The sequence below is a fragment of the Genypterus blacodes genome, unplaced genomic scaffold, assembly GCF_046128005.1.
Source record: "Genypterus blacodes isolate CSIRO-AG114 ecotype Tasmania unplaced genomic scaffold, CSIRO-AGI_Gbla_v1 ptg000029l_1, whole genome shotgun sequence".
In the NCBI taxonomy this organism is placed as follows: domain Eukaryota; kingdom Metazoa; phylum Chordata; class Actinopteri; order Ophidiiformes; family Ophidiidae; genus Genypterus; species Genypterus blacodes.
This window is the reverse complement of record NW_027466842.1, coordinates 2,780,024-2,793,361: the sequence shown is the minus strand read 5'-3', so window position 1 is coordinate 2,793,361 and position 13,338 is coordinate 2,780,024. Positions and strand designations below refer to the sequence as shown.

General features: G+C 45.5%; 3 protein-coding genes across 3 annotated transcripts; all 3 read right to left on the bottom strand.

Moving 5' to 3' along the window:
- Positions 1 to 230: 230 nt before the first annotated feature.
- On the bottom strand, positions 231 to 8,332 carry plk3 (polo-like kinase 3 (Drosophila)). Its single transcript, XM_076144668.1, has 15 exons — positions 7,957 to 8,332; positions 6,863 to 6,970; positions 6,637 to 6,753; positions 6,299 to 6,428; positions 6,095 to 6,182; positions 5,715 to 5,810; positions 5,427 to 5,625; positions 5,108 to 5,234; positions 4,719 to 4,834; positions 3,629 to 3,749; positions 3,442 to 3,525; positions 2,919 to 3,081; positions 2,702 to 2,831; positions 2,460 to 2,570; positions 231 to 2,310 (listed from the first exon to the last, which is right to left on the bottom strand). Exons 1-15 carry the CDS (start codon positions 8,191 to 8,193, stop codon positions 2,113 to 2,115), a joined length of 2,025 nt encoding a protein of 674 aa, XP_076000783.1. The 5' UTR covers positions 8,194 to 8,332; the 3' UTR covers positions 231 to 2,112.
- An 851-nt stretch (positions 8,333 to 9,183) lies between these two features.
- On the bottom strand, positions 9,184 to 11,933 carry cacybp (calcyclin binding protein). Its single transcript, XM_076144669.1, has 6 exons — positions 11,806 to 11,933; positions 11,065 to 11,272; positions 10,886 to 10,982; positions 10,595 to 10,694; positions 10,379 to 10,473; positions 9,184 to 9,947 (listed from the first exon to the last, which is right to left on the bottom strand). The coding sequence occupies exons 1-6, from the start codon at positions 11,821 to 11,823 to the stop codon at positions 9,785 to 9,787; spliced, it is 681 nt and encodes a 226-aa protein (XP_076000784.1). The 5' UTR covers positions 11,824 to 11,933; the 3' UTR covers positions 9,184 to 9,784.
- Positions 11,934 to 12,186: 253 nt separating this feature from the next.
- Positions 12,187 to 13,338, bottom strand: mrps14 (mitochondrial ribosomal protein S14). Its single transcript, XM_076144910.1, has 3 exons — positions 13,250 to 13,338; positions 12,907 to 13,071; positions 12,187 to 12,671 (listed from the first exon to the last, which is right to left on the bottom strand). The coding sequence occupies exons 1-3, from the start codon at positions 13,316 to 13,318 to the stop codon at positions 12,489 to 12,491; spliced, it is 417 nt and encodes a 138-aa protein (XP_076001025.1). The 5' UTR covers positions 13,319 to 13,338; the 3' UTR covers positions 12,187 to 12,488.

Here is a 13,338-nt window from a genome sequence, read left to right as displayed (position 1 = left end):
CCATCCTTCATAAAATTCTACGTACATCAACATAATTGTGTGTGTGTGTGTGTATATCTATATATATAGATATATATATATATCTATATATATCTATCTATCTCTATAGATATAGATTTAGACTCATGCTCGTGATCTGCACACTCTCTCCGCCTCAGCAATCTCTAAGCATCAACTCCTAACCTGTCTTACGTGAAACAAAGGCCGTGTTCCAATAAATCCAACTGAAATTCATTTTCATTAAACTTTATTCTTATCCCATTTCCCCGAATACGGTACATACAAAAATGATTGGAATTGAACATTTCCTCGTGTCAAGACCGTTAAACATTTGCACATTAATAAATAAAAAAACATGTATAAATAAAAATAAATAAACAGGACATTATGTGCCAAAAATAAAGACTTTTCTGAATTGGCAGATGGCTTTCACAATGTTGGGTTTTTTGAAAACACAATACTTGTACGTAATACTTGCATTCCAGGTCACAGTTTTAGGATACAACTCTGGGTTGATAAGCGATGTAAACCGATAAAGGATTACAGTACAGTACGACGGAGTACAATGTTTTCTTTTTTTCCATAGTAGATATTACTGGATTATATATTTATGATACCAGTTTTTTCTAAAAGCTTATACCAGGTAGTGAGACTGTAGTGCTATTGGACTTACTTTCAAACTTCCGAGCTCAGAGTACAAAAGCAAGTCCCATCTCCAAAACCCTTCTAGTTTGCATCCAGCTTGACATTCACACGGGGTCGTTATTGCACCATACAGACATCCTTCAAAAAGGCACTTTTACCCCCCCCCCCCCGCCCATCCTCATACTCCAACCTACAATTTTACCATGCAGTCCAGTACATGAGTGGCACACGCACACACACACGCTCACCTCTCCTGTCTGTGAATTTAAAAGAGAATCAAGTTAAAAACCAACAAAAACTGCCTTTTTCGTTTCTAGTTAAAAACTAATAAAATACAAGTGAAGGTAAAAAAAAGAAAAAAAAAAAAGATTTAGCTTTCAAGATTAAGTTACAAAAGAAAGGAGTGCAAAATTGTGTGACTCCCATAGCCCCTTTTCGAAAGCTGTGTACCACATCAGTGAAAATTTGTTTCCAATCAGAACAAAAACCGCAAAAGTGATGTCGGCGAAGAAGAAAAAGCAACGGGTTTCCTCCGAAGCTTCTCGACGTCGCCATCATCAAAATCAGGCCAGGAATGTTATTTGTGCATGTGAGGTTAAGATCGTAGTGTGATCGGATAATCGAATTGCTGGCTCATACCTTCAAACCAAAAAAAAAAAACAAACAAGAATGTGTGTGCAGTCGTCCAAAAGAGGCCGGAGACTACTGAGGGTAGGAGAGGTCTCTCTCCAGTCAAAACCCAGCTCGTCCAAAAGCATCTCGGTTGTAATTTCACAGTTCCAGTGCGAGTCAGCGGCATAAGACATCTTACTGCTACAATACTTTTTGGGAAAACGAATTGTGGCCGTAAGACGATCTTTATGCCGATGCAAGCAAACGGGTCGGTTTTAGTGTTTAAGATACTTTTTAAGAACCATTGCCTTGGTCGCCGGCGATCAGGGGAGGCTGAAAGCTGCGGGGGACGGGAAGGGGGGGGGGGGGGGGGGTCAGTTGGGTGGCTTTGAAACATCCAGCCAAGAAAGCAGTGGTTTTGAGTGAGCGAAGGAAGGTAAATTGGGATTTATCGGTCTGTGAGGGATCCGCCATCTTTCTAGGCCAGTGAGGAGTCTGATTTTTTTTAGGAATCGATACCCTCCAGGTGGATACCTTTGAGGCATTCGCTGGACAGGCACAAACCCTCGAGGCAGATGCTGCAAAGGGCAACTTGTGACTGCTTGATGTTTGTCAAGGTTGCTTTAATCCTTCAACAAATCAATTTGTCGATCAGCTGCCCAAAGCACCAGTCCAGACAGAACACTGCTCAGCACGAGTAGAGCATCCTTCCATCCGTCACGCGAGTAGCCGTCGGCCCCCTTTGGGTTCTGCCTTTTGGAAAATATATCAACCAGTCAAGGCCGCCTAAGGAAAAGGTGTTAACCAGTCAAGTTGCCTCTGGGGCATCTGCCAGTCGTCTCGCAGGTCGGCATCTCAGGCGTCAGCGTGGTGTTGGAGCAGCTGGACCACGTAGCGCAGTCGGTGTCGCAGTTCGGAGGAGCAGCCCATCTCGTTCAGCATGCTGAGAAGGTACGTGTAGGAGACGCGCTCCCGGCTGATGTACGTGAGCAGGTAGGTGTCGTCAGAAGACTTGCAGAGGATGATCTTTGTGTGGTCTGTGTAGAAGTTCACCTGCAAGGGCAAAGACGTAATGGATTCGATTAAAGAGCAACAGAATCGGAAATTTGTTCGTTGTTTGCTACAATTAGCATTTGTTCTGGGACAAAGGGTTTTATAGAATTTCAGGCAACATCAATTTAAAGAATAGATTTGATCCGAACCTGTAGGGTGCCATTATTGAACAGCATGACCAGAGCGTGATCCGTCTTCACCCACTGGAGCAGCAGAGGAGGCGAAGCAGAGGCCTGCCCATCACAATGTAGATCTCCACCCTGAGGACAGAACACATCGGGTTACATGAGGTCAGACAAAGATGATGTCCCTCGAAAAACAAGTGACAATCTACCAAACATAGGTATTTATTTTCCTATTAGGTATCTAATAATTGAACACCAAACCCTACCTCCATCAGGTTCTCCTCCATGTAGTTGGCCATGAGCTCTACAATCTGCTTCTGGCTGCGGAGCTGCTCAGGCAGAGAGCTCGCAGGGAAAGTGAAGTGTTTGTTGTTGGTCAAGCAGTAGTGGACCGTCCTGTTCGGAGGATCAGAGGAAGAAATAATGAGGGAATGAAAACATTTTGAAAGACGAGTCAGAAAGCGAGCAAGGAAGGGTTCTTACTTGCGCTGGTCACACAGGCTGAGGTGCGTTCCCTCGTTGAAGAGCACGCCGATGCTTTGGTTGGAGAGCTGGTAGCCAAAACCGTATTTGTTGGAGTAGTCGACCCATTTGGTCACCCAGAGGAAGGACTGTGGCCTGGACAGACACGGGGGATTCCTGGTGGCTGGAGAGAAGAATGGACTCGTGTTACGGACAATAAAAGCCTTTTGGTGCAAATAGCGAAAGGGGTGTGTGATGAGGTAAAAGCAGAAAAAAACAAAATCTGACTCGGCATATTACAAAAGCAACGATACAAATGATAAAGATAATTAAAAGTGGTTCTTTAAAAAAAAAAGTTGTCAGGGCAACATGAGTCAGCATATTTGAGGCGAGGGAAAGATGTGGCTGATTAAACTTCAATGACTCTGCATCACAGCAATGCACCGGAACAGAGCGGAGGGAAAGAAAAGGAAGGGGTGGGGGAGGGGGAATATGACAGAGCTTAAAACTTCCACTTCCGTCCGTGTGGGACACCTCTCCTCACCTGAGGGCATAGAGGCCAAGCAGCCGTTGAGGATTTTCATGGCCGAGTCGGCGACGGCTTCGGGGGTCAAGACATCCTCGCACGCTGGAGAGAGAGAGAGAGAGAGAGAGAGAAAGAGAAGAATGAATAAGGAGTCGAGACGAAAAGGCAACTCAACTAGAAAGTCAAACTGGATATTGTGACCTACGTTCCGAGCTGCTGGCCATGGTGCCCTTGAAGGAGCGGGAGATGGACTTCCTGGACTCCTCCTCGGCGGGGGTCTGCTCCAGCGGCACAGAGCTGACCAGCTGACCATTGGGAGAAGGAACCTGAGGCAGCGGGGAACAAATGCAACAGGTCAGAAATCAAGGTCATCTTCATGTTCTTGAAAAAACAGGACGTCAGAAGAATCATTTCACCGGTGTGGGAACTGGAAAAGCAGGAAATATGTTCCATTCATACGCAGTTTGGCTTGTTTAGAGTGTCACCATGTTCCGTTCCGCTTTTACATTTTGAGCACCTGTGTTTCCTTGTACCGCGAAGCTCTTTCATTCACTAGAAGTATATTCCGTTTGTTGACAACATCTCAAAAACGTTTCAAGCCCGATCAAAGGAGGAAAGGGAGAAAATAAATTAAAAAGACGACTTCCTTATGGGAACGCTCGGGCGCTATAAATAGCCGCACTAACTGCTTCAGTGTGATTAGGGATCGGCCAGCTGAGCCTCCTGCTGCTGTGGCATTTCACCTCAGCCACAATTGTGCATCAAGTTCTTCATAATGGAAACATGCAACCAGACTGGGCGGCGGCGGCGGCGGCAAGAAGAAGAAGCCGAAGACGCAGCGAATCCCAGTGGAGCGTGTGGAATGGGAGCGGTCTGGTCTGGTTACACCCCCACGTCACTGATTCGACTACATTTCTCTTTTGAAATCGCTATCTGATGAAAAGCTCGGAGGATCGTTTGTGAAAGAGGACAAACGCTTCCAGGGAATGACGTCAAGACCGCCAGACCGTGCCTGCGTAACATCTCGTGTAATTAAAAGCAACACACACACACACAGAATAATTTATAGCTATATCCCATAACGCCGGAACGTTTTAGAAGACTGCACTCAAAGCTTGACATTTGGCCTTGTAGTTGAATCTGTTATGTATCCATTTTCTCCCCTCCTTTAATGATTCCAGTGTTGGGTGTAATTTTGGTCACGGTTTCCCTGACAACCTGATTAATTACGACTCGCTTTGTTTGGAGTAAACAAAGTACAGAATATGTACGGCAGAGAAAAGAAGGCACCTCACCTCGTTGGGTCCCACTGTTTTGTAGCTGATCTGCCGGCTGATGGAACATTTCACGATTCCCGACACCAGTTTGGAAAGATCCTTCTCATCTTTCTCCTCGCACGGAATCTTCTCCACTGCAAGCGACAACAATAACACAATGATTTCACAACAATAGTCTTTAAACCAAGAAGAAGGAAAAAAAACGCCTGGAGTAAAAAAAGTGAAATTAATTTACAGTTCCAGCATTTTAATTAAAACGTCTTGAACAGCTACGGTTCTCACGAGACGGGACCAGATTAACGAGTTGACGCCGACCGTTTAATTACGAGCGGGAGAGGAATAAAAGACAAACGCCAGCAAATGCATAATGGCCCCGTCGGGCTGCTTCTGCCGCTGCTGCTGCTTACCTTTTGCTTTCTTCTTTCCAAACAGACTCTTGGCCATCTTGGTGAAGAATTTTTTGGCAGGACTGGGAGGGTGGAGCTCTGGCACCATCACACAGCTGCTGGGAGGAAGCTTATCGGGAGTGAAGCCCTGGAGGAGGACGAAGGAGAAGAAGAAGGAGAAGGAGGAGGAGGAGGAGGGCGAGCAGACGAGAGACAGAAATCAGTGTTCAGTCTGAATTCGCTAAGCTGTTTCGCTGACATGTCAACGATAACACGGTCCAAAATTGACGTCACGGCAACAACAAGTGTAAGAGGCGAGATCGTTGTAGCGCTTGCGTACTTTTGTGAAGAACTCGTGGTTGAGGATCTGATCTAGGGAGAGTCGGTCGCTGGGGTTCTTCTGCAGGATGCCCGAGATGAGTTTCTGGGCGGCGGGCGACAGCGTGGAGGGCAGGTTGTACCGCACTTCCTTTATGCACTTGTAGGTCTCATTCAGGTCCAGGGTCTCGAAGGGGGGGTTGCCGCACATCAGCGTGTACCTGAGTGGGAGAAACGCCAACATTGGTCAACTCGTCAAACCACATTTAAGCACACGTGAAAAAGTCATGGGGAAAACGCGGCGGCTTACATGACGCAGCCGAGGGACCAGACGTCAGACTCCGTGCCGTGACCTTGCCTGTTGAGCACCTCGGGGGCCAGGTAGTTGGGAGTCCCGCAGATTGTTCTGAGGGGAGACAACAGGACGCTGTCAATGTCTCGCATCACAAAGAGGGTCATGCTTCATTGATGGCTCACAATTGGCATTCTTTGCGTTACTCATCTCAATGTTATGTCACAAAGTGTCAAACAAGTGTTGTCACTTCGCTCTAAGCGTTTCTGTTGGAAACCGGTTTAGTTGGGTGCTTGTAGGTGAAGGTGTGAGTGTATGTAAGTACAGAGGGCGTGATGGAAGCTAATGAGATTTTAAGGATAAATAAGGAAGAAGTAGCAATCAAATTTAATTCTCACTTTTTCCTCTGTTCCACAGTCTCCAGTTTGGCAGCCAGGCCAAAGTCTCCCAACCGCAGCTCCATGTTCTCATTGACAAAGAAGTTCCCTGAAAAAGACAAAACATTCGGCCCGATCAGCATTCCACCGATACCTCACGTCACAGCAGATTCCTGGCATGCTTCTGGCCGTGCGTACCAGCCTTCACTCGTACTTTCAACATACCTAGTTTGAGATCTCGGTGCAGGATGCCTCTGCTGTGGAGGTACTTGAGGCCAGAGATGATTTGTCGGAGATAATATCGTACCTCCGGCTCCTTCAGCGTGTGTCTCGCCTTCCAAATGTGTGCCAGGGACTGCAGAGACAGAGAGCAGAGAGTGAACCCACAACCCTGATTTACAAATGACACACACACACACACACACAGCTGCATAGCAGGAAGTTAGAACGTCGGTGTGAAGGCGAGGGTCTGGAGGCTTGAGACTGTACTACATAACTCACCAGAGTAGAACATTATAAGGCAACAAAAGCAAACAGCTGTCTAAGGGATTTCCAAGTCTTACCTTCCGACTGCAGAGCTCCAGGAATATGTAGATGTTGTCTTGGTCCTCGAAATGATGGGAGAATTTCACCACATGCTTGTGCGACAGGGTTTTATGGAGCTCGATCTCATTTGTGATCTGTAGAAATTGCAATTTGTCAGTGTGCATATATGGACGCCAACATTGATTCACAGAGTTTACATGTCAGGGATCCCCCTCTGGGATGTAAGCCGGTGTAAACACGTACCTTGTCCCTCTGGTGTGGTTTGGACACCCTGCTCTGTGGAATCACCTTCACGGCGTACATTTTGTTGTTGCCGAGATCTGTCATTTCATAGCATCGAGCAAAGCCTCCCTAAATGAAACAAAGGAGAAAATAGGCTCATCAGTCACCATGCAGCAGGTTGGAAACCTGCACTGACCATAAATATCACTGATCAATAAAGGGATGACAACCAATAAAAGGCACAAAAAGAAAGAAGCATAGTATGGAGATAAAGGTTATCAATCACAGAGATAACATGAATTAATTCCAGTCCTGTATTAGAAATGCTTTCATATGCATTGATCCGATCACAGATGCGTTTTAAATCAAAGGTTATCGACAAGGATGCATCTCTTGTTGGCTTGCGGGGCTTTGGCATCATGGCTGAACACGACGACGTTTCCCTGCGCAACTAAACACTCATTGCAGTTACAAAACTAACACTTGAGGACGTGATGGGGGGAGATGAGGCAGGCAGACGGTGGTGCTATACTGCTGCATTCATTAACCGTGTGGGGATAGACGAGACGTTTTGAGCTCTGCGGCAGGCGGGCGGGCAGCAGAGGCAAAGACTTGGCTGGCAGCCCGACGCAGCGTATCGATGACGAGCAACATGTTGATACAGCCCCTCCATTCATACTGAGCACATACAGTCACGCTCACTGCGGTGCCAGCGTGCGTTAGACGGAGAGAATAGCTGCATTCTCTTACATGTCATAACGAAAATAGGGACAGTAGTTCTGTATTGTGTTGTTAAAGATCGTGTGAGGTGTCGGACACACCTCGAGTGTGATTCATTCACACCGACGCGCACAGCGAAGGAGGGGGGGGGAGACAGTTGGTTACCTCCACCACGAGGTCAATCACTATTACCCGCATTGATCACACACACCTGGACAACCGGTTCATAATCACACACACAGACACAGCTGCCAAAACCGCTAAAACCCCCGATTCTGCCCAAACAAGAAGCTGTCTACGCGATACAACATCCCCAAATGTCGCCTCGTATATGAGACGTAAAATTTCGCAAGAATCGCTCCAGATTCTCAATTGAGGAGCACATGTCTATTCACCTTTCCCAGAAGCTTCCCTTTGCTGTAGGATCTGCCCGTCTTGGAGTCGGTGATCACCTGGGCGAGCTCTGGTTTGCTCTGCTCGGTCTTATTCCTGTTGGCTTTGACGGGAGCCGCCGTCGCCGGGTGCTGCTGCGGCGGCGGCGGCGGTCCACGCTCCGGTGCGGGCTTGAATAAATCCGCATTCATGGCGTGGCATGAAATGCGCTGCGCCGCAGTGAAACAACCGGTATCCATTGAAGACAGCGACAGTCAAAGTCAAGTTAATTGTACGTCCGTTTTGCTTTTTTCTTATATCTCGGTGATCAGGGTGCGCGTAATGTGTTTCCGCTTCTCCCTGCTGGATCCATCTGGCGACTCCGGGGCTCAGCGCTCCGCCGCTATATAGGCGAGCGGCGACGTCATGGAGAGGAGAAAGGGGGCGGGGGGGATGAGGAGGAGGTAGAAGGGAGGCGCACTAGCGGAGAAAGTCACATTTTGATGAAGAATCGCAATCGAAAAAGCACCTAGAATTTAAAGTAGTAAAGATGAAAAGCACCGTCACCAAATTCTGCCCAGATTAAAATGAACAAAACTCCATCATTCATTATCAAATGAGATTATCACGAGTTTAATCGGTTGTTAGGAATGTTTCAGTCTTGTATTTGTCTTATTCTCACTAGTTTCATTCTAAATTTAGCATTAAAGCGAGAGTAAATCCTCACGTTGTTGTGTCCACTGATACAAAGGGGAGATTGTGTTAAATGATGTGATTTCCCGTGCAGTTTCATTATCTTATTCCCTCTATGAGTAAGCAGCTGTGACCCTGTCATGGACACCAGCAGTGGAAGAGTGTAGGAGCAGCAGCAGTAAGAGGAGCAGAGCTGCATTCCTGAAGGATTTTAAGTATTTAAACTCAGGCAGGCAGTATGAAGTTCAGTTTCTGTGTCATTCAGCCAGACACTGAATAACCTCCACAAACACCCAGATGTTTTGTGGAATGATGTACAAATATGATCATAGACCTCCACCTACAGTTCCCAGAAAAATATGAGTCGAAGCTGCCATCTGGTGGAAAGCGTGCATATCAAACCTGTGGCTGTCGCTGTTCCAGTAGATCGATACTAATCAATCATACGGCTCGCTGGGGACCATTAACACCTCACAGAAAAGGCCCAAAGGCGAGTTTGAACCTAGATGACTTCAGGACGACTGATGATGAAACAACAGAAAACAGAGAAGTGAGACTGGAGTCAAGTGTGTATTAGTTTGAAGTGGAACAACCTGAGAATGGACAGCAAATGGCAAAAAAAACTTCAAAAAGGCTTCAGTACAATCACAGAGTTCAACTTTCTTTGTTTGACATGTTTGAGGAAGAGAATTTGAACACATAGATACAGAAGGCAAAATATGACAGGGTGACAAAAGATTTCTGACAATCATGCCTTAACTATCACAACACACACATCAAAGTGAGAGTGGAATGAAAGCCGACACATCAGGTATCTATTATACTAACGGTGGGAAAGACGTTGAATAAAAGGGGCCATGTTATTGTCTTCATTATAAAAGTGAGTAGAACCAAGCAGGTCCACTTTAAAGCAGGAAGTAAGGACCGACTCAGCGATGTAATGACGGAGGACGACAGCACAGCGGTACTACTTTGGTTCAACTAACGCGATAGTTTAATTATTGGAATGTCAGTGTCAAAATGGCGTTTTTTATATCTTGTGATATAGAAGATATATGCATCTACCGGACGTGAGTTTCAACTAATAACAATGTCCGTCATTCATCAATGTCATTTCATCTGCAGCCCCCCAGCAGCTCTGGCTCGGTCCTACGCAGCTCAGAGGTCCATCATGTCCTCTCCTTTCAACTTCTTCTCCTGAGACTCAGTCCAGACCTTGTTTATGGTCCTCTTCATGTCGTCGTCTCCGTCTGAGTAAATCTTCTTCAGCATGTTTATCAGTCCATCGCTTGGTTCTGCGTTCTCGTCTACGGTGGGCTTACTGTTGAAAAAAAGGGAAAAAGGGTTAAAAAGGGAAGGGATAAGCGTTCCATTTCGCTAGTGTGATAACAGTGACACCCGGCGCTCAGATGTGGTACTGCGCCTCAGAGTAAATCCTGCGGCAAGCTTCAAACAAAGCAGACGAAGTGACTGAGAAGGTCGAGCGATCTGAAAGCTGACAGTTCTTTTAATACTCACTGAAAACTGTGTGTCACTTTTACAAAGCTCATTAAATCGTGTTTACTAGTATCTTACATCTAACTGTTTTGACATTTCCACCCCTCCGAGTCTCACATTCGGCTTGCATGGACGACTCGGCCCAACATTACAGTTTAATATAGTTGCGTTGCATTCAAACCTCTGACTGGAAAACTCCTGAAATGATAAAGCTGGTCATAGTGATTGAATCTTTTATCTTTCTACTGAACTTACTCCTTCTCCTTTGACTGCTTCTCCAGCTTTGTGAGGCACTCCCACTTCTTCAGCGTCTGCTTCTTGCACATGACCAGAAGCATGTCCGTCTTTATCTGTGAGAGAGTAGAGAGAGCAAGAGCCAGAGCGAGAGAGACAGAGAGAGAGAGAGGGAGAGAGAGAGAGTCAGTCACTGTGAAACCACAATGTGATCCATTCTGCTTTCAGACTCGTCACCTTCTTGCAGCTCTCTTCTACATCAATAGGGAACAACAGATTGAGCAAAGTCATCTGGTGGTTCTTCCCATCTAGATCCTTAACCAGCACAGAGAAGGACCTGAAACACAAAGAGGGTTCTGATCAACAAGATGTCATTTGGTCCTCAGATTCTTCTTCTTTTTCTGCTTAATCAGACCAGCGACAGTCACAAATCCCTATGATTCTATTGAACGATGTCATGAGAACAGACTGGAATGATAACAGATGAGAGATGTATGGTTAATAATAAAGAAGAAGAAATCTCCTCACCCTTCTTTAAAGGTCACCTCCACGTTCTCTGATGGGATCTTGTGCACGTCCTTCAGCGTGAGGTAAATCTTGACAAACTTCTCAGACTGGTCCCACGCTGCAGGGGAAGACACAAACAGCTTTTAAATACTTTCCCAATCACTCAGTAAACATCATCATCCTAATCCTCTTACTCATACCATAGTTGGTGATCTTGACCGTGTAGGTGGCCTTGGATGCAGCCGGGTCGGCCTCTCTCTTGACCTGTTGCTCCTTCTGTTTCCGTTTCACCGCTATCTCCTTCTCCACCTTCTTCTGCTCCAGCCTCAGCACCTCCTTCACTCTGCTCCTCTCTGCTGTCTCCAGCAGCGACCCCAGCTCTGCCAGGTCAGCTTCCAACTGGTTGATCTGGTGGCGACACAGAACAAATGTCAAATGTAGTCATATTGTTAAGTTCTTAATAACATCTAGGTTACTGATGAAAACTTAGCCTTAAATAATGATTATCACCTTTTATACTCTCTTTTAATTCCACCAATACATATAAAAACACTTTGTAATTAAAGTGATAGATTAATTCCTGCACTAAAGACAAAATAGGTTGACTTACTCCGGTTGTATATAATTTCCCTTGATGCTACGCTAACATTAGCTCGCTGTGTTACATAGAATGTTCTGGTAGGACTCAGTATTCCAAACTCAAACATACACACAATAAATGACACGTGCCACCAAAATGAATGGGTTATATCACTGTTATTAGTTAATTCATGTATAATTCGTATAAATGTATAAAGAGAGAAACGGTAAATATACATGACCCTACCAGTTTGCGGTGGATAGCTAACTTGGCTAACATAACATTGTTTTGAATTAAATGTTGTGAATTTAACCTCTGAGACAAAACATTACAATATTGTACAATAAGATATCATATTTACCTGCTCGGTGAGATCCATTGAAGCTTTAGTTTGATGAGTTTACAGCTCAAATCCGAAGTGCGCTGCTAGTCGGCAAAGCGTTCTTCTTCTTCTTCTTTCAGGCAGTACGGCGGTTGGCATAGAAGTGAACTGGCGCATTACCGCCACCGTCTGGATTGAAGTGTGAACTGCTTTACACCTCGATTTTGTACATTGTATGTGTGTTGAAATAAACGTCGTAAAAGTACATTTAATTTGGATTATCGATTTAACACATTATTATTATGTTACCAAAGCAACGATTGGAAGCCTACTTGTGATGATCACAGATCTTATATTAATATGTTACACATGGAACACACACAAATCCAACATGGGTAAGCAAACAATGACTCAACAAAGTAATGCAAACACATATTTATTAGCAGAATGAGGAGTATCTCAGTTGCAATACATTTAGTTTTAGGGTAATATATAATTTATTAAAACTATAAAGGGCCTTAAAGTGAAGGTTACTTGCTGGCACAGACATAAATAGTCCACAGAAAGGATGTCACACAGAATGTCCCTGTACAGCAGACACAACGTACTTCAAGTACACCTCAAACAATTATACTACATACGTATATTGATTACCCTCCTGGTCCCTGCTCTTCTCATCATAACTTTATTGTGGTATTATATTGTATTGTATTGTAGCCCCGTCACCATCTTGCCCTCAGAATCCCAGACATCTGGTTGTGGTCCGCTAGATGACGGAAGACGATGCGGCCAAGTCTCCACCGCCGCTTCACTCCCCGGGGTCGAGAGGTCATCACACACCTGTTGCGTATCCTCACGGGACAGCTGTCTCTGGGTAGAGCCGCGATCTCTTTGTCTGCCACCTCCTGTGAGGATGAACAAGAAAGTCAGAACAGGTATTTCTTCAAGTGAATTGTCCTGGCATTGCAGAATCTCGTTTGTAAACCCAGATATTGTGTTTGCATCCACACACATTCCAGCATCCCAGAGGATGTTTTAGTCTTCCCCAAACATAAACTATACTTCTCAAACGTGTCATATTCAGGACGATCAATATAACATAGTCCCCTTCTCATCACGGTTTCATGTCTTGTCTGGTACCTGCAGCTCTTTGGGCAGGATGGTGTTCTTCCTCAGTGCGTTGATCCTCAGCCTCTCATCAGCGTAATCAAAGGCCATCTGTCTCCTCTTGACGTCCCTCAGCATCCTCCAGTCCACATAGTAACCCCTTAGCTGCTGCACGCCTCCCCAGCAGCTCCTCAGTGCCTGTACACACAACAATAACAACACACACGTTAAGCAGCAATTCAAGCATCGAGTCCCGAGTGCTTTTTTGACAACCTGTGCTACAAACACAGTTTTCTCTTTCAATGCGGCCACCCGTGAACTAAATATTCGTGCTGTTATTATAAAGTAATATAATGCAGTGTTGTTATCAAGTTACCTGGTGTGGGGCGCAAACAGTCGAAGAAAGGGCATTTAAGCCGAGACATGCTATCCTGCGCGCAGCCATGTTGGCTAAACTGTGTGTGC